The sequence below is a fragment of the Diorhabda sublineata genome, chromosome 4 (assembly GCF_026230105.1).
Source record: "Diorhabda sublineata isolate icDioSubl1.1 chromosome 4, icDioSubl1.1, whole genome shotgun sequence".
Lineage (NCBI taxonomy): Eukaryota > Metazoa > Arthropoda > Insecta > Coleoptera > Chrysomelidae > Diorhabda > Diorhabda sublineata.
The window spans coordinates 5,916,423-5,937,927 of NC_079477.1; the positions used below are offsets into that span (position 1 = coordinate 5,916,423).

The 21,505-nt window shown below is 32.5% G+C and overlaps 1 protein-coding gene across 4 annotated transcripts in view; it reads right to left on the reverse strand.

The window, feature by feature from the left end:
- LOC130442335 (uncharacterized) overlaps positions 1-21,505 on the reverse strand; it is a 52,020-nt gene that overhangs the window by 3,317 nt on the left and 27,198 nt on the right. For 2 of the 4 annotated variants that reach the window (XM_056776356.1, XM_056776354.1), the window contains 7 exons: positions 14,457-14,588; positions 12,160-12,483; positions 11,733-12,059; positions 10,590-10,694; positions 3,266-3,448; positions 2,752-3,207; positions 48-371 (listed from right to left, as the gene is read on the reverse strand). In XM_056776356.1, coding sequence (XP_056632334.1) covers positions 48-371; positions 2,752-3,207; positions 3,266-3,448; positions 10,590-10,694; positions 11,733-12,059; positions 12,160-12,483; positions 14,457-14,588 — 1,851 coding nt within the window. The remainder of the gene's footprint in view (positions 1-47; positions 372-2,751; positions 3,208-3,265; positions 3,449-10,589; positions 10,695-11,732; positions 12,060-12,159; positions 12,484-14,456; positions 14,589-21,505) is intronic. The other 2 variants (XM_056776357.1, XM_056776358.1) reach the window with 1 other exon arrangement.

Below are 21,505 nucleotides of genomic sequence, written 5' to 3' on the forward strand. Positions count from 1 at the left end.
TTAGTAAGCTTCGCTAAAAAACCTTGGCAAAGAAAAAATGTACTTACAAAAAAATACTGTAACGTATTCGTTCTCCTCCAGCAATTTCTCTAGCATCTTTTTATTGACTTCTTCGATTTCATTTTTAATTTCGAATACATCTTGTGATGTTAACCATTCTAATACGCGATCAGCTTGACTTAGATCACCGTCGTATACCATCGGTTTTTTCTTTCTGAAATACATCAATGCAGGAAGCGTATGGAGACCCTGCTCGGCTGCCGCTTGTGCACTGCAGATTTTTACGAAATCTATTCCAAACAGATCAGCTTCGTTATCGATTTCTTCCAAATGTTCCAGAATCATATCGCATTCTGGACAGTCTTCATCATCTGTGAATAAGTAACTTATCTTAATCTCTTAATTAACATCTGTGTCAGGCATTTAGACCGTAAAATAACATAAATTGCTACTTTAGCGAAAAATTGACAGAATCTTGGAGGACTAACCTCAAAGAGATCTTTCACGATTATGCACGTAATGCTTTCATACTGTGGCTCCATCAACCCATATTAAAAAAATAGGTTGAGAAATAAATAAACGAGAAATTCTTAAAATGAAATTAAGGAGCTGTTAAATGATCTCTGGGAGTTAATTTCTCAGAAATAACATAATTTAAATAATGATCTTCTTTACGACGGCAGTAATTCTGATGTAATTGCTACCACTTCACCACGGAAATTTTCTTTCGGCTGAACGATGTTTCTCGGATTATTATTGTAGACTTTATGTTTGAGGTGTTAAATATGGACAACGAGAAGGCCAAGGATCACCTCTTTTCGAAATCAGTCTGCCTGGAAACATCTGTTTCACAACCACCTGGAGTAATTTGATTTACTATTTTTGTAGTTTGTCCGTATTGTCATTCAGTTTGAGTTTGTTATTCTCATTGTTCCAGTAACCACAATTTTCAAGAATCACGTACCCATTGTTATGGAAATGGGTGTCATCAGAGAAAGTAGAGTATTGTCAAAATTGGAAAATCTATAAAGCATTTCATTAGGAAATACGAGCCTTTCTCTTAAGTTACATTCTTTCAATTCTTGTATTAATTGCAACTTGTATGAATGCAGTTTAAGATTAACATTTGAAATTCGTTGCAAACTTCGTCGTTATAACTGACAGATGATGTCGTGTGAGTAGACAATCATGGATCTTCTCTTACAGACTGCGTCACACTCTCAGTCTTATGTTCGGTCCTAAATGTTCTAGGACGACCTGTTATTTGTGGTTTGAACGCTGAACCAGTTTCTTTCCATAATTTAATTAACTTATCATTCGAAGCTTCACTAATTAACCGTAGTCCTTATTCATAATAATATTATTGCCTGGTAACAATGTTATGGATTAGCAATTTTCATAAAAATGTTTTTAGAAAGAACCATCATTCTATTTTAGACATTGCTTTATATCTTACAAGACCAGTAAACAAGTTCATTAAAGGTTGGAAAGAAGATTCAGCGAGCGGTATGAGCTACACATGAATTCAAATAAAACTAAATAAATGCACTTTTCGAGAATGCGAGGTAAGAATGCGTAGTTACAAATTGGAAATAACCACATTGAAAAAGTACAGAAATACAAATATCTAGGGACTTGATTAATTCGAGAAATGACAGCACTGGAGAGATAAAAGAAAGAATTGAAATTGCTCGCAGTTCATTTTATAAAATGAAAAACTTCTTGATGTAAAAACTTGAATAACGAATTGAAAACTAGAATGATGGAATGTTAAATATACACGATTTTTCTGTACGGAATGGAGGCAGTTACTTAAACAAAGCAATAATGAAAAAACTGGAAGCCTTTGAAATGTAGATATCGAGAAGAATACTACGAATATGATGGACAGATAGAATCACAAATGAAGAAGTTTTAAGCAAAATTGCGACATAAAGAAAATTATTGACTATCATAAAAGCCTGCAAATAAGAGTACTTCGGGGACAAGGGGACAACGATACGAATTCCAGAGATTGATTATACAGGGAAAGATATAGAGAAAGAGAGGTTTAGGACGAAGTTGTGAATAAAATACAAATAGTATTGATGGTCGTAAATCTCCGTCCGAAGATGGCACTTCAAGAAGGTCATAACAATATTATTTCTTCAAATTTAAATAAAAATATAAGGAAATTGAAATCTAAAAGAAACTGTATTTGATTATTTTAGAATGCTTTCATTGGCCATATGTGGGTCAAATAAATATAACTTCATAGTTATTGTAATGAAAAAGAACTAGTTTTGAAATTTGTAATTAATAATAAGTGCCTTTGTTCTGCTTCTGCTGAAGATCGTGTTGTTAAACTGCTTTAAGTTATTTAGTCGATTTTTCAAGCATCCTATGACTTTGCCATATATTTTTCATCATACATTGCAACCAGACTTTTTGGTAGCGATACTGAAGGAAGAAAGTATTCCACTGGCAAATTGGTTGGTGTAACTCCGAGCTCTTGAGAGTAGTTAATCAGTCCTACTTCTATTTGTGGTAGCAGTAAAGCACATCAAGGTAGAGATTGCTTTTTTTGTCTTTTTCATATCACTCATATACTTCGATATAAATAACGGAAAGTAACAAAACAAATCGCAATAAAGCAAAACACTCCACAATTTCACCCCGACCCACACCATTTCATATGCAAATTAACCAAAATGTACCGCTCCTAGCTCCTGTCATACGTCGTGTCATAACATGTGAGTTTTATGTACTTACAAAAGAAAACAGCCAGAAATGGAGATGTATTCAATAATCTGATTAGCATCCTCTCATTTACCAACTCGATTTGATCTTCCAGCTCTCTATTGTCATCATCTGTCAACCATTCTAAAACAGACTGTTCGTTTTGAAGATCTCCTTCAAACAATAACGGATTTCCGTTTCTGAAATAAACCAACGCAGGGAATGTTTTGATGCTGTATCTTTTAGCTAATTGGGGATCTTGAATTCTCACTAAATGAATACCGTATATGTCGCATTCGTCATCAATTTGTTCTAACTCTTCAAGGATTTCTTCACAGATATAACAGTTCTGTTTATAGAAATATACAGCTAAGTATTGCGTTTCTTCTACCATTTTTTCAAGCATCACCCTGGTTATTAATTCTATTCTATCTTCCGTCCTTTGTTGTATAAGCCACTGGAGAACTTCTTCTTCTTCCTCCACATCACCTTTAAGTTAAAAAGCTGTGATTATTACTCGCGTTTATTTTTTTTATTTCGTTTATACCTTCAAATACTCCACCGATTCCATTTTCAAAATACATCAAAACCGGATAGTCCGTGGCTCCGTACTGTTCGGCTATTCGAAGATCTTGTGTTTTAACAAACTTTATACCATGACGTTCACAATCATCGTCTATGTTTTCTAATTCTTCGAGAATCTTGTAACATTGTTCACACTCTTCGCTATCTGAGAAAAAATAAACATTAAACAGTAGATCTTATTCAGTTTGAAGCAAAATTCAGTTGAAATATTGTGAATAAACTACGAATATGTTTTCAGTTATTATTAAATTCTTATTAGAATGAATAACTTGCCTGTTTATAGTGATTCAATAAATTTTTATCGTATGTGAAAAATAGATAAAAAGTGATGGCAAACTTTAGGTTACCAGCAGGCGTGAAATATACTTTTGACTTTTATTATATACTCTAAATTGACAAGTTTTCATTATGGTTAGGCTTATACCAACAATATAAAGCACTTAGAAGTTCAGAAGAACCCCACCTTGATCACCAGAGAGCGGTGTATGTAAGAAGTCAATAGAATTTGGTAGCAGTTGCTACAATTAATCAGCCCGATCTTATCGAAGTAGATGACAAAAGTTCGTTGCAGTAATTTTATTGGCGGAGAAAGGGACATCTTTTTAGGATTATAGTTTACTTTAGGAATAACTTTGATATAGAAAAGTTTTCCAATGCAGAGATGGGGTTGGGGGGGTTTTTGGAATGTTTTCTTTTCGTGGACATTCGCTCACTATATGTGCGTTCGCGTTCCTGTAAGAGTAAAATACGACAAAACAAAATGAATCGACTAACCAATAAGCTTTTGAGGTATATTAAGCTAGTGGGTGAGCATAGAGTCGAGGTGGAGTTTAGAAATGGTTTCATCTAATTGCGTTAGGAGAAGTAGGAAAGCTCTTAGTAGACTATAGCTAGTAATAAGGAAAGGGTACGTATAGTAATAATCCAGGAAGGAAGAAGGTTTTTTTGGAAAGGACATTGCTTGATTCGATATTGCGAATCATATACCGGGCTTGTAGGTCATTTGAACTGGTCGAAATTGGCGGTATTGAAGTAAACGGTGTTGCTGGGTCAGAATCGTCATTTGTACTGGCAGAACTTGAGAATTTATTACTCACAAAACAAGACATTTTTGAGTTGGTGTTTGAGTACGGAGCAGTAGGCGTTTGCTCTATATGCAATGATGTATAGTAGATGGATGGGTTCCTTGATGAGACAGACTCGCCTCCGTACTGCATCAAGTAGAAATTACGTAGCAGAAGTGTCATGCTCAGGTTATTGTGATTGGTAAAGACGATGGTTTACGTTTTCCGAATATTGAGAATTGAGACAGGATATTTTGGGATCGTCCGTTTGGTAAAAGTATATCTGGGCGCAAACAATTACCACGGTATCGACAGCATATGATGTTATAAAAATGATATGAAGAAGTGGAGCTAATATGGGGCCTTGTGGAACGTAAATCGGATCAATGAAAGTTGAGATTAGCATATAAGTAGTGGAGATTCTTTGAAATACTGCTACCGTTCTCTGGTTATCAGGGTACTATAAATTTCAGGGATAATGTTCGATATTATAAAATATGAAGGTAACTTCCTTTTAAGCATAATTCATTACTTCAATAAATCTTGTATACTACTTAATACTTAAACTTCCTAATATCTGATTATTGGAATTTACGTTTTTATTAAGAATAACTTTTTTTCGTCTATGAAGCAAGACAATTATTCATTGACATTAATTCGTAGATTATTTTGAAAATAAAACTTTAACGAATTTAATATATTTTATTATATCTACACCAACAAATTGTTGCATGTTTAATTTCCCATAAAACAATTACTTATTTATTTGACGATACCATGATTTGAAAGTCGTGAAAAATATTTTTAAATGAATAAAGTAGTTTCACACTAATGAATGCTGAATTGAATGCTAATTTCATGATTGTTTTCCACGATTTAGTTCTGGAAATTTCGATGTTTAAAATAAAAAAAGTCTCGGTAAAATCGTTCGTTAACGGTTAATGATGAATTTCTTCAAAACTTTGATCTAGTTTGACTTATTTCATCTTGAGACATTGATACCGAACTAAAAGTAAACCATGACCCATTTACATGAAACTGAACACTATAAAATTTGACAGAGTCACTTTTGAAAAAAATTATAAAAAGCGAAGTGCATCACTTGCACTAATAAAAGACGTGAAGGAAATTCTGGAACCAGATCAAAATATCCAATGTAAGCAACTGATGTGATTGAAGGTGACGAAAGAAAACGCTAGTTGTTTGGCTGGAAAGTTTTGATGTATCCACCGTATAGCCGCGCTAAACTTTTTTAATGATGTAAAGAGTTAAATTTATAATCATCCCCCCCGCGAACAATAATTTTGAAAGTGCGCATGCGATCGGTCTCTAAACTGATTCGGGATCAAACCCGCGGACAAATTGTCTATTGTCTGTAATGTATATAAATAAGAAAAAAGTATCCATCGTTGAAGTTTCATTTTTTGCCAAATATAAGTTATTATTTAGTAGAAACTAGAACTATTGTAACTTAGGTTGATAGGGAAAAAGATACCAATATATGATACAGTTCGAATAAAGAAGTATGTCGTGCGAGTCCTACTTCGGTTATAGGTAATTTTTTTAATATAAACATGCGACAGTAATGATGACAAGTGATTTCACAATAATAAATAATCCAAATTTTTAAAGGCAAATATTGATAAACGATCCTTGCAAATACGTCTCTATTGTGGAAATGATTGGAAATCTTTTTAATAAAAAATATTGACTGGATTCGTAAAGATTTGGTAATTGAATATCGTTTGTTGCAATTATTGTTGGGGAAAAGATTAGAATGTCCTATAATTCAAATTTCAAGCACTCCTGACATTAGCAAGTACTTTCGATATTTAGTCATATTAGGTCTTACTTGTGATTTTGAACTAATAAGTATCACAAAATTTCTAATAATAGCTAATTTAAAAAACGTCCGATCACAGGTCAGCGACTTCCCTTTAAAACTTTATTTTCTTATGTTATGGAATATCATTTAAAAATTTCAAATAATACCATCACTAGTGCTTGATGATGATCTACTAAATGACCTTTTAGACGACCTTGAAACATTAACACATATTCTAACTATAACAAACATTTCCAGTACGTAAATTTATCGAAAATAAAAGCAACAGATTAAAAAAATGATATCAATATATTTAGTTATGACTTGTAAAGACAATTCTTAATGAAAAAAATGATAAATTACAATTTTTATGTAACAAGAATTGTTAAGAAGCAAGCATATTATAGATGAGCGGCAAACCCCCAAAAAGACGCTTAGAAACACGAAAAAGTGACCAGATTCGTACTAATAGATGAAAGTGGTATATCTTAATGTTTTTGTGGTTGCTAAATACGAATATGAAGTTTGTCATAACTTTTTGCGTCCAACTTTCAACAAGTTCTCGAAAAATCGATATTTCTTTATGAAAATTTAATAAAGTATTCTCTAACTATTTTGTAAAGTATCAAAAACTGTCCAAAATTTTCAAAACTCTTGCTTCTTATTATTTAAAAATTTATTCATAGACGTGTTATTTGTGTCCGTTACTCACTAAGGTACAATTTTATAACGATTTAAATAATTAGTTATAATAAAGAAATTTTTTACATGGAAAAAATGTTCTTAATCGTATTTGACAACTGCAAATATACAAAAAAAGCTCAAAGTCAAGTATCCTGCGAAGTTGAGTAAGCTTATTTTCTTATTTCTCCAACTAGATCTCGACAAACACGCGCGCTGAGTACTACACGAAACTTGAAAAATCGACATCTTTTTTTCTAATAAAGATTGAGAGATGGAATCTTCTGAAGGACTTCCTTAAGCTATGTAATTTTAGATTGTATATGTAGTGATAGATAATTAAAAACAATTATTCAACTTTTTCATAATACCATGATAAAACTTTTCCAAAATTTCCCACTCGGTCGAAAAAAGGTTTCGTACATCATTTCGTATTTTACAAAATATTTGAAGAATATACTATTAGATTTTCATAAAGAAATGTTAATTTTTCTTGTCGCGAGCTGAACACAAAAAACGATGACTCAATGTTTATCGAAAATTTTTCTTAAAATTCGATTTTGACAAGGTTCCTCCAAATTTAATTAGAAAGAAACTTTATATTCGGATTCAGCGACTTCCAAGACATATAGATTGACTATTATTAACCATTAGGACGAATCTGGTCACTGCTATGCATTTTTGGGGGTTATTGTCGCTCGCATATTATGTAAACGTATTTGCTAATGCCTCACCTCACCAGGTCAATAAATTGAGCTTTATGTTTAATTTCCCAAAAAATGACTAATCGTCTTGCAAAATGACTTGTCAAAGGGATGCACAGAGTAGCCAGTTACAAATCCTTGTAGAAAGTGATACAATAATAGATATACAATTGCTCAAAATTTTTATCTTTCAATTTCTCATCAATTTTGATTTTACACTATTACTTACTACAAGGTGTTTCAGAAACCAATTTTTCTAATAGTTTGTTAAATGAAATGGAATTAACAAAATGCAAATTGTTTAGAAAAATATGACCTAGCCTTTGATACAAAACTATGTACAATTATTGGTATCTAAAAGCAAATTAATGAATCATTTTGGTGTAAAATTAGGTGGGCAGAATTTTTAAAAATTTATATTTGAAAGGGTTAATAATCTACTTGGTAGTCAAATAATATATATTATAGCAAATAATCTCAACCCGATTTTGGACTAAATTGGCTATCATTACGTGCTTAAATGAATAACTTATAGTTTTAAAAAACTAAAAAACACGCTATTGGTAATAATGAAACTAAAAAAGAAAAAAGTATTCTTTCATATGAGTACAATTACTGAGAAACTTATATTATAAAAGCTGGGATGTTTTCTATGACATTATAAAACTAATTCAGTGAATTGTAGTGAGACTAGAAAAAAATTATAACTAGTGACATCTATATCATTATATTGAGCGAGTTAGGTAAATAAGAAAATGGAGCTTTGTTATAAATATATAAATTGTTCAACGTATAAAATCTTGAGTAGCTTTGTCAACTGATTTCTGTTTTTCTTTACATGTTTTTCGGTTCTGTGACTACTCGCCAAATGGAAAATTTGTTTACTCTATTTAATTCTGCAATTCTTATTATGATTGCATTATCAGATTGCTGAATATTTTCCTTTTTTAAATATTCGATAAATATTTAAAATAAATTGTTGTGTTTGTATATCTAAATCTCTATTATTAAATTCATACCTCTCTTTATTCTCACTATACTGTGCAATTTCATTGTCTTCATCGCCTATGGTCTAAAGAACGTCTATTTTTCTATTTATTTAAATAAATTTATTAATTAAATTAATCTTGCCAAGTGACGCCACTGCTTATTGTAGACTGTCTAGCAGGAATACTTCAAATAAATTGTGTACATACTGCTTCGGCCAATAGAAATGCATTTATATTTACGATTCGATATTTTCATTGGTAAACAGAATCCACGTGGACTGACGGTTTGCTAGATATTTACGGAATTCTGAGTAAACATTATTTTTCATTTCTTAATTTGGTATGAGTGCCGTGCGTCTTTATGAAATATTGATAGATCCTCGCATAACCGTCTCCTGGAAGCTATACCAAGATATACTACCGTTCATCTTACCGAAAGAAAGGAATAATGAAAAGGAAAGTCCTCAGTTATGAATTTCCAGAAATGAAAAAAATAATTCGGACTGGGAATTAGAATCATATCTATTGGTTACAAAAAAAAGTTGGTTTAAAAATACCATTCAAAGCACCCAAGACTATTATAGTATAATTTTTTTGATCAGATGTCTATCCACTTAAAAGTCCCCAAGTCTTGGGAATCGAACAAGTTGGCTGGCTCCGATTGGTTCACGTGTTTTTTGAAGAGACACCCAGCTTTGTCAATAAGAACTCCTGAAGCTACTAGCTTGGCTCGATACACGAGCTTTAACCCACATAATGTCAAAAGCTTTTTTGATAATCTAGAATCGGTAATTGAACGGTCTTATATTCAACCACAAGACATATGGAATATGGACGAAACTGGGATAACTACGGTGCAAAAACCGAACAAAGTTGTTGCTAGAAAAGGATTTAAGCAAGTACCTCGGCTGGAAGAGGCACATTAGTCACCTCAGCTACTGCTGTTTCGGCAGTTAGCAATTCAGTTCTACCATTTTTTGTTTTTTCTCGGGTTCATTTCATACGAGACGGAACAATTGGCTGCAAAGGTGGTAGCAATCCCTTAGGCTGGATGACAGAAGAGTTATTTGTTGCTTTTCTGCAACATTATCATAACCACGTAAGGTCAACTAAGGAAAATCCATATCTCTTGCATTGAGACAACCACAGCTCTCCTCTATCCATCGAAGGACTAAACTTTGAAAAAGAAAATGGCATAGTTATGCTATTTTTTCCACCGCATTCTACTCATCGCCTTCAACCCTTGGATAGGTCGGTTTATGGGCTCCTAAAGAAATATATCAATAACACAATAGATCAATGGATGCTATATCATCCAGGATAGAGTATGACAATTTACGATATCCCTGGAATCATTGCTCAGGCTTTCCCATTGGCATTTTAACAATCCAATATTGTCACAAGGTATAAAGCGTTCGGGATTTGTCCATTTAACAGAGACATATTTCAAGACCATTTTATGCCTTCATCCGTCACTGATAGACCACTAGTAACGGTCCCTGACGATGAAATTGTACCTAATGATGCCGTTCAATAAAGCAATAACCCTGTACTTAATCGTCCTTTAACGCCTGAAGCTGAAGATCATAACTTTAGGACCAATGAATCTGCTATGATCCTGACTGTTATTGACAACCCTTCACTGGCTCAAAATGTGTTATCAAAATATGTCAATATTAGTCTCATATGGAAAAACGAGAAGGAACTAAACAGATAGAAGATGAACCACGAAGGCTAAAATAATAAACAAAAGACACAAAATAGGAAATTGTTTTATTTTTCATGTACTAGTCACTATTTAATAATGGGAAAATGTTTTGTATGCTGAATAGTAAGTTCTGGTAAGTGAAAGAGAGGAAATTGCTTCAAAATGAAACCTGTGACCTCCATTTTCATTTATTGAAAATTTTTATTAGTATCATATTTTGTTTCTGATTAATTTATCGGAAACTAGAATTCTGTCCACCTAATTCAATTGAATCTAATGGCTACTCTGTTCGCTAAACTACAGGGTCAATAATACCGTTAATTTTTGACGCTGTTTGATTTTCTGAAGAACTTTTCTTCGAACTCTTCTTAGGCCGCTGTTCCATGGTTTCACCGCATATATCGCAAAGTGTCTTGTTCCCTAAATACACATATTATTTTTGCACTGTTAGGAATCACACCAAAAAACCGAGTGTTATGAGACAAATACGTTGATATTATTTTATCCATCTGTTTTCTTTTCATAGGTTTATATAGATAGATGGGATAGCAAAGTAACACAAGCAAAACCTTCGATCGCTTCGTGGCACAAAGGTTTGCTTTATAAAATGAAAGAGGCAGGATAGTCCAAATATATTATAAAACTCCGGAGTAGTTACCTCAAGGAAAGGAAGTTTCAAGAAAAGTTGGCGATCGATAAATCGGAAATCGAAGAGCGTGTAGGAGTTCCGTAGAGAACAGTATTATCACACTTGCTGTATAATATTTACACAAAGGATAACCCGAAAAAGTAGAACGTCATGATGGTGCTTTACGTTCGCACTGTCTGAGGTAAACAATGTCTGAAGTCGATAAGTTATCAAAAGGCAAGTCGGATGGTCTAAGTGTTGTTGTACTACAGGCCTTTGAGATCCATGACTTATTTCTCTTTTCTCATCGGTCTTCTCTGATTTCACAATTCTTCTTCACAGTTTGCGCTCCAATTCTGTTCTACTTCTCTAATATCCTTCAAAACTGCACCAAACATTTTTTTTGGTCTTTCCCTCCTTCTTGATCCTCCTCCTTCTTCTTCTTCAATGGCCATTTTTGCAAATATTTTTCCCGGCATACTTTTAGTACGTCCCAACTATATTATTCTTTGGTTAGTTTATAATATCAGTTCCAAGTTTTTTGTCAGGTAGTTGTAGTATATTTCAATGCTCAGTGGAGTATGATACAAAAGCCAGTTCAGTTGTTTTTGCTATCCAATTGAACTCTGAATAAATTATATAAACCCTTTTATCATCATATAAGTAGCATATCATCGCATTATTTTCCTAATCAAAATAAACCTTCAAGAAAACAGACGTTTGTAAATAAAATGACTTGAACTAATCGAGAAATTAGAAATTTGAACGATTAACCGCAATAGAAAAGCATAAATTGTAAGCACCTCGACAAAAAATCGAATTCTACTCACAAAAATACACAGCTAACGCTTCTTCATTATCTATCAATGTTAACAGTTCACTTCCATCATAAGCTTCAATAACGTCTCCAGACGGATCTTTTTGTGTTAACATCCATTGTAGAATCTGTTGTTCGTCGAATAAATCTCCTGCATAGATTACTGGTTCCTTAGAACCCATCTTGAAGAACAGAATAGCAGGTAGAGCGAAAACTCCTAATTCTTTCGCCATCTGTTTATCTTCTATTTTAACAAAGTTGATTCCGGCTCCATCGGCTTCATCGTCAATATGTTCGACTTCTGCAAGGACTCTTGGACACTGTTTGCAGTCGCTGCTATCTGAAACAGTTAACTTAAAGAAAGTTTATACTACTAAAGATTTTAATTTATAGCATGAATCTGGAAAAATTATTAACCAACAAAAATGCAAAAATCTTACATAAAAACACTGCTACATAATCTGATCTTTGTCTAATTTTTTCGAACATTTTTCTATTGACTCTCTCAATATGATCAGTCAATTCCATGTTTTCGGGGTCGTTTAACCAATCTAATATTTCTTCTTCATCGTCGATATCTCCATCGTAATTAATTGGTTTGCCTTTTCTGAAGTATGTTATGCCTGGAGGATTTCTGAATCCGTACTTTTTAGCCATAAGCCTGTCTTTCATTTTTACAATTTTTATACCGTACTCAGACGCTTCGTCATCTATTAGTTCGATGTGACGCAAAATTCGTGGACTGTCTGGATCTTCTTCTTTGTCTGAAATCGTACCAGTATGAGAAAAATAGTTCCATTAATAAGCTCTATGGTTCAATAAGAGTTAACTCTATTAGGAACGTTTTATTCATGTGTCATGTAAATCTACAAATTCACTAGTATAATCTCAGTTGTTTTACGGTATTGTTTGTATAAAGGTAAAACTTGGATATCGTATATCAATAAAATTTTTAGTTTTGAGGCAAATTAACGAATGAAAGTGTAAAAGAAACGTTGATCTTCAATTTGAATAGTTGGGTGTTGCGTTTCTAATCCTATATAAGGTCCATCCTTAAAATATTGCCCGCACATCTGGAGCTCAGCACCCAAGCATACCTCTGAGAATGCTTGATTTAATTCAAAAAAGAATAATTGGACAAATTAGAGTATAAAAGAAAGATACTACCACGACAAATGCTAATCCGAGTTGTCTAGCATAATCCACCCTAGAGCAAAATTTGCAAGATCTTCTCGACAGGCAGACGTGGCTCATGAACATCGAGTTCGTCTGTGGACGCAGAGAACGACAAATTATCTGGTATCCATCTTCTGGAGAAGTGCAAATGCACAATATCCACAGGTAATTCCACATTGCAGCTACCACTCGATGATTTACCCTCTTGTGTTTTCTTTTTCCATAGAAATCAGCAGAAAGATAAACTATCACTTTTAAAGTGGTCATATGATCCATATGGAGGATATTCAAAAAAAGATTAACTTGGAAAATATAGAAAATGTGCATGTAACATTTGGACCGTTTTAGAAATGATTGGAAGTATTTTGTTTGTTGTTTTATAACTGTAGATGACACTCGGAACTACGACCATGTTCCTGAATCAAAACCAGAAGTTTAGGAGTAATCATTTGAAAGAAATAGATGTGGAATATCAACAGATTTCGCCAAACTTGGCTCCCCAGAATTTCTGGCTGTTTATATCTCAAAAAATATATGCGCGTGAAGCGATTTCAATGAACGAAGAACCATGAATTGAATTTTCACTTTTGTTATGGAATCCACAAAGAAGAACATCACTAGAATGAATTTATTGAAGTTCAGGACGAATTTATTGAATAATAAAATCTATTTTTGACTATAGAGTCGTGTTTTTCTTTTCGTATGATGAATTATTAAACAACCAAAATAAGTTATGAAAAGTAATCTGGAATGATAAATATTACATCATAATAAGTCGTGTCACTTATATACAGATGGCGCTTCCATTGTCCAATCCATATGACGTTTATGAAGTACCAACTCAAAAGACTTAGTTATCCGTACTCTGCTGCTGAATTTAAACGTGGTCGTACAGACATCGATGGTCGTCCAATTGAATAAAAAAGTCTACAAATTGGTTATATCTATCGTAAATTTAAATTGCGTGAGATAGCTGAGGCCGTAAACATATCAGAAGGCAGTGTGTTTACAATTATCCATGAACATTTGACCATAAGAAAGCTCAGTATTTTGGGATGCGCTTGGACGACTAACTCCAAAAGGGATTTAGTTGTTGGATTGTTTGAATGCAAAAATGAAGAAAAAACGGCCTTATATGTCGAAAAAAGCACTGTTCTATCAATACAATGCACCGATTCACATGTTGATGGCAACGATGATTAATTTGAACGAATTACACTTCGAATTGCTTCTTCATCTACTGAATAGTCTAGATCTGGCCCCTCAGTGACTACTGGCTATTCGCTGATCTCAAAAAGATGCTCCCCGGTAAGAAATTCAGCTCAAATGAAGAAGGAATTGCTGAAACTGAAACCAATTTTGAGACAAAAGACGAATCCTTCTACAAGTACGGCATTGAGATGTTAGAGAAGCGTTGGAATGGTTGTATTGTTCTTGAAGGATTGATAAGCAAAATAGATTTTTGACAAAAAAAGGTAATTGTTAGTAAGTCCCACGAATTATTGAGTGAGGTTTACTACTCCTTAATATACTTTTATTATCACGTAATAAAAATACTTACAAAATATTACCGCTAGGAATTCCTTGGTGTCTATGTAGTTGAATAATTTTTCTCTGTTTATTTCTTCAATACTTTGATCATTTTTTTGATCTGTCATCCATTCAAGAACTTCTGTTTCGTCCAATAAATTTCCTATAGATATTGGAATTATTTTAACAATTACGAAAAGTTGAATGGTATTAAATACTTACACAGGAAAAACATTATTTTTAGTTAGTTTATGAAAAACAGTTAACCGAAGGAAATCTTTTTGAATATTTTAAACAATATTTCATTTAGTGCGCATCGTCAGTTGATATACAAATTAGGGTTTGGATTCGAGCAATCCGTTAAAGCTATTGTATTTACACGTATTCAGATAAAACGATTCCCGTTAAGCGATTTTTGATTCTAATTTATATTTTTTGAGGTTTAGTCATGTTTGACAAAATGCTAATTTTTAACATAATTTAAATTGTTTAGTGCAAATAATTTTAATTATAATAATAAATCACACATATTACCACTGGCTAAGCACTAATTAGTGATAATTAGATAAGTTGAAACCTCGGATTTAATGCTAGGCTCCCATATCTGCGCATTTTTTGGAATAGTCCCAAAGCTGCCTGTATTTGTTAATATACCTCTTTCGAATAATTTAATAGATTTTTCTTTTGTCTCATTATATGAAAACAGTGGAATAAACCAATATTTGTAGAATTGAATATGTGTTAAACTTATATTTAGCCACAGATAAACTGAAATTATGGATTCATTTATTATAATAGTACAAATAATGTTTGAAACTTATCAATGTTTGAGAATGATTCTGTTATGAAGCAAGTATTCACGGAAACAAATCACAATAAAATTATTAAAAATCATTTTTGAACCTATAGTATGTTTTGTACAAAATTTAGTACATTAATTGGTTTTTCATATCGCAGAATTTACGGTTATCTAGTTATAGTTGGGGCCGAAACTATTTGCGGTAGATCTAAACAAAAACAAAATAAAATATGTTATAGGAATTTTTTTTAAGATGGAAAGAAATGGTTGAAATTATTCTTAGATTAGAAATTAGTTCAATGTTGAGTAGGATATACCTATAAAACAATAAAAGATAAATTTCCTCAGTGATTTTTGATTTTTGTTAATATGATACGAATAGTAAAAATCTAGGAACTTTTTTAACACTCATTTTTATGCTTATCAAGTTGTTTCTGACTAAGTCTAGTAATGACTATTTTTAAATGTAGACATCCTCATAAAATTATTGTTTTTTAAGTAATTCAATATTCAGCCGATCAAAGTATAAATATAACCAACTATAATGGCTGACGCGAAGGCATTGTTATTCAAATTAATGTTAAGAACCCGGAAAGATAATCAAATAGGTTTGATTATTGTTTTATCCAAAAAACATTTTTGTTTTCCTCTGTGATAAACGGCTCATTAGAAAAACAAAAAATTATCCAGCGAATTGGAAATTTAGAGTTTTAGTGTCGACAGCGTAAACATATTTTATTCTATTTAAATTTTAATTTCAAGAAGTAGTTACTAATCACAATGTTAGATCGAGGTTGATCACTAGTTGGAAACATGTTTGGTATCAATCCGAAACCGACTAAGTTTTAACGTTAGCTTGCAAATTGTCATAGACTAGTGGGAACAACATTTTACTTTTATATAAAACTAAATTGCGTCTGAGTATCACAAAGTACCTCAGATAATTTTTCTGGCATTACATTGATTTCACTTCACGATTTACGGTTTAGAAAATGGATAGTAATAACCAGTTCACTGGTCTGGGTCAACTGGGTCTGCTCTTGGAAGAAATTTCTTTTTATGCTTCCGTTAATTCAATGAATTATTAGAAGAACCGTTTATTTTTATCATTACCAGTTGAATGTACTCAACGTTTCAACAAAATAAATCCATTTTATTTTAAAATAAATATTGTACATACCTGAATTTCGAGAAAAAAGTTTTGGAACTTCTTTTTCGTAGTGTATAATCCCTAATCTTACAGATGTCCTGAATATGCAGTATGAAATTAAACTATTTGAAAGAAATACTAACAACATGGATAAAAGGTAACAATAATTTATTTATAACCCAAAAAAAAACAAAAATGTACAAGTTGTGTTGTTTGAACATGCGAGGTGTGCGGCAGTGTTATCTCCCGAATGCAACTGAATCTGATAAAACATTTTTGATCTCAATATATTGTTTACTTGCAAACACGTAAAGCCATCTTTGATTTAGGAGAACTCGGGATTCATGATTAAGCCCAGATGAATTTTATTTACACGATTTTGTACATGTTTTACGCGGTGAGACAATTTTTTATATAGATGTATATCTAGAACAGTGCACAATATTTTATATCTATTGAAAGATATATCAACCTACACACAGTTTCACGATATTTATAATCAAAAAAGGACGAAAATTATAATTTCTACTAGACAAACATCGATGAGAAGGCCATCATATAGGGAAAAGAAGTTAATCTTTATAGAAATTGAATAAGCTTCGAGCGTAAATTACGTTATGGAGAAGGCTGCCAGACAAGGACGGTTGTGAATCAAGCAGAAGCAAAACAATTTACGCAAATAGCCATACAGACTTCTCTGAATTCGTTAAACTAAACTGAAATTTTGGTGGCTTCTTGGATACTATGAAATAAAAGTAAACTCTAGAACAGAGGCTTGCAAAAATGGAACGAGGGAGAGGACGCGGAAGAGACAGTTACAGTGCTACTACCGATTGAATTGTTGAAAGAGTCAAGCATCAGAATATATGGTCAAACAGAAGTTATTGAATAATATCTAAAGATAAGAAAATTCACGATAAACTCAATCTAGGAGACCATTGGAGTGATCCCTAGACATTCTGTTGTTAGCAAAAGACTCCAGAAATGGCGAGTTATAATGGACAAGACTTGCAAAGGATATAATGAAGAAGAAGAGATAATCGAGCATCTGCTTTACCGGTGCCCTCTCTTGACAAAAAAATGAGTTTGAATGCTGGGAGATAACCGATATACTGTGGAAAGAGTGGAAATGGAAATAAAAATCAACTCAACTCTGTGTTAAGAATGCTTGAAAATAAGCTGTAAAAGAAAAAAGATGGGAGGGTTGTTAGGTAGTTATCTGAATTTCCGTATTATGAAAAGGGTCTCAGGCCTCAGAGGGAATCTAGGTCTGTAACCTAGCTTAATCAATTTGTAGTGAAATATTCTTATATGACTTTCGTAATAAGAACAGAAGCTCGTTTAACTGAAATTAACAAAAATTGCAGCATACCAAACTTCCTCTAAGTTATATCTATTTCATAATTTTCATCCAAAAATGAATTATAGTTAAAAACAAACAAAATAAAATTAACAAAAGCAATAATGTCAAATATTAGTTTTTGCACTAACTAAATGTACAAAAAGTAATGCTTAATTGTCTCACCGAGTATATCGTTTAAAAAATTTAACAATGTAATAAACATTATGTACAAATTTAATAATCTAAAACAATAAAAAAGCTAAAAACCTAATTTGAAATCGAGCTTTCAAAATCAATCACGTTTGTCCACAAATTTTATAATAATTTTGAGCATGTGTTAAAAACAATCGTGATTGTTTTTTTCAAAGCATACAATTAACAGTTGAGTGCACTAAAAATTGGAAAGTCTTAAAACTGTTGCAAGAGATAATCTTGATGGATTCAGAATTTTTAAACACGTGTCTTCAGTGAGAACGAATACGAGCCGCCGTGGATACACCCGGCGAGCGTGACTGATAACGCTCGAGCAAAATGTAGGTTGCCTTATCCATAGAAAAATTATGATTACGTTTTAGAATCAATTAGAGACAAATTTTTCGAATATTGACAGCTTTTAATGAACTAACGATAACAAATAGAAGTAAGTTCAAGAATCACTTTCAGGTAAGAAACTGGTTTTTTAGAACTTGTATCATGATAAATTCGGTACGATAATAAACTTGATGGTAAAACTATTGATGATGAAGATGCATCAGAGATTGTAACTGCGATGCAGCAACTGAACCACGTTGTCTGAAAAAAGGCAAACGACTACGAAAAAATGTTTATCATTATAATCATCCAGTTGGTTAAGCAGATTTAGCTTTTGAATTTCTTATTATATCAAATTTTGAAATTTGTTATCTGGAAAAAGTTTTCTAGACGACGCTTTCTTTCATTTCTTCTATTTTTAACTGTACGTAAATCTGAAGACTGAAGACACAGTGCTATTAATGTGTTTAATAAATGTAATTTACTCACTTGGGATAAATTCTATTCTAATTCAAGTTTGGTTCATTTGAAATTTTTCGAAATTCGGAATGCGTGTAACCTATTTACATATTGCTTCCTATCTAAAAGATAGGAAAAGAATTTGGTTTTGTACTAGGATACCTTCAAGATTTTCTGTTGAAACAAGAAAAAAACTTGCCATACCAAAACTCTGCAGTCAAAAATATTTTTGTAAAAATCAATATTGAATGAAACCTAAATGAAAAAAAAGTTTATGTATGCCGTTCTTAAACCATAGCAACAGCTGTTTGGAGTCGTAGACTGGTCATTCGAAGATCATCTTCAACCAACGAGATCAATCTTGTCATGGAAAAGTTGACGATTAGTGTGATACCTACCACCACCAGATATATTTACCAGTGCCAAAAAATCCCTTCTTGGCTTTTCCCTTGCCTTCTTTTCCTCCATTCTTACTTCTTTCGTCTTTCAATTTTATGGGATGATTCGCTTTTGAAATTGGCTTCAATGGAGGCGAGTCTAGTTTCTCTCCTTTTTTGGACGGAGTTGATTTAGAAGCTACCTGCATAGGTTTCATGTCATATTGATTGACAAATAATTCTTAGGTATTTGAATTGAAAATTGATTATATATTGATAATTCAGTGTATCGTATAAGTGTCTACTAATAGATCGAAGAATAAATAAAAAGGTTCTTGATATAAAAACTAAAATAAATTTAGAAAAATTGGTTACTGTATCGAGTTGCACGAAATAGAAACCTAAGGGATTTAGCTCTGGTGATCCAGGATGCTAAACTTTCTACGATTGATAAGTTGCAATGTAAGATCGTTTAGCTTCAACCTAATTTTCACTATGAAATATCTAAACTCTGGAACTCACCTGCTTCGATGATGATTTGGAAGTCGTTTTTGCTTGCAATTTTGGTACCTTGCTTGGTTTTGTTGGAGGTTTCGGACAGCATTGGTACGGTTGGTACTGTGTAGGATTGGCGAAAGCAGTTTTACCACCCATGCCGATGTAGAAGCATCCATCTCCTGCAGCATGTAACAAACATAATGTCAGAATCCACTTCAATAAATAAATGATAAATAATTATAACAAATATAGCGTTACTGTTAGTAAAATCGTCAAACTTGGTAAGAATAGTGAGAGTCTGACACTACGCCTATTTCATGCAATGCGCGGAAAATTGCATGCATTTTCACAGGCAGGGCTCGCTAATCCAAAAGCTGGGTACTACCGTCCAGGACTGCCGGACTCTCGATTGAACTCAGGAATTTGATGGGAAGCACCGGAACTTTTATTGTGTCACTTTCGGAGACATTGCAATCAAATAATTTTATCGCAATATCATTTATATTTGGAATTTAGGATAACAGCAATACCATGGATACAGAGTCACGATCAATTTTCAGTTGAAAAATCATTCTTTTTTTAAAGTGAGAGTTAAATAAAACTACATTTAGTACTATGTTATTTTCGATTTATTGATATCTCCAAAAAAATCATTGGATAATTATAGAATCTTGAGATGTCTGTTTATAATTTCTAAAAGTCGTTCAAAGCTCCAATACCAGTATGTTATTTGAAATATTTGATACATATATTTAGTTTTTATATAATATAACAATGTTTGAGAAATCTCTGGCTGTGGAACATCACAACAATCAATACTTTTCTTATAATTTTATGCTTTATCTGATTCCAACTATTCCGAAAGTAACCTTAACGTAGGTGAACCTTATGAGTTCACTTTTACCTGTAGAAGATCCTTTCAAGATCTTTAGATTCGAGCTGTTATTATTATCATCATCGTCATCGTCGTCATCGTTATCATCATCACTATCATTGTCATCGTCATCATCTTCATTTTCCTTTGTAGAATCATCATCATCATCATCATCATCATCGTTATCGTCGTCGTCATCCTCGTTGTCACCTATAGAATTACAGCAACATGCAGCCGACACATGCAACACACCTCACTTTCCTCGCATGTTTAAATAAAGCTAATATCTTTTCAACATATTCAATTTTCAAGTGATTCTATTCTTAGAGTGAATTTTATTAATCGTGAAATGATAACTTTGCAAAGAAAGATTATTGAAATGTTTATATTCTTACTTTGTTGTTCTATCATCCATTCCAAAACTTTGTCCTCGTTCTTAAGGTTTCCTATAACATTTTTAAAATGTAAGTAGATTCATAACGTGGGCTTAGTTTAAAATGTAGACCTATATATCGAAAATTTATTTATTCTAATAATGTCTTCTATTCCGTACAAAGTTTTTACTACTATTTATTAATTTATTAGTTTGCTTTGGCATACTCTATTATTATTGCACGGTGTTTAAAAATCACAACTTAACGCTAATATTTCGATTTTTGTTAACACAACGAGAAGGTGAATAAAAGTTTTCAACAATTCAGTCGACTAGAAATGTACTCCAGTTACTCCACAATAGCTTATTAACGTATTTTTAAGCAGTTTCCACTAATAATTAATAGAAAACTATCACTTTTCAGCTTCAATTATTTTCAGCCATTTGAATATAACCTCAAAAATAATTCTTTGTCTAAATTTTTCAACGAGATACGCACTTGACTGAATTATTACAAATTGTGAGGAAAATAGGATTTGAATTCTTAATCGAAAACAAAAGTAGTAACTAAAACACCAGTTTAAATACATTATCTTTGATTGCTCAATTTATCTCACGTTTGATTGTAAATAGTATAAGCTTCACGCATATAAAGTCCATCGTTTTAATAATTATTT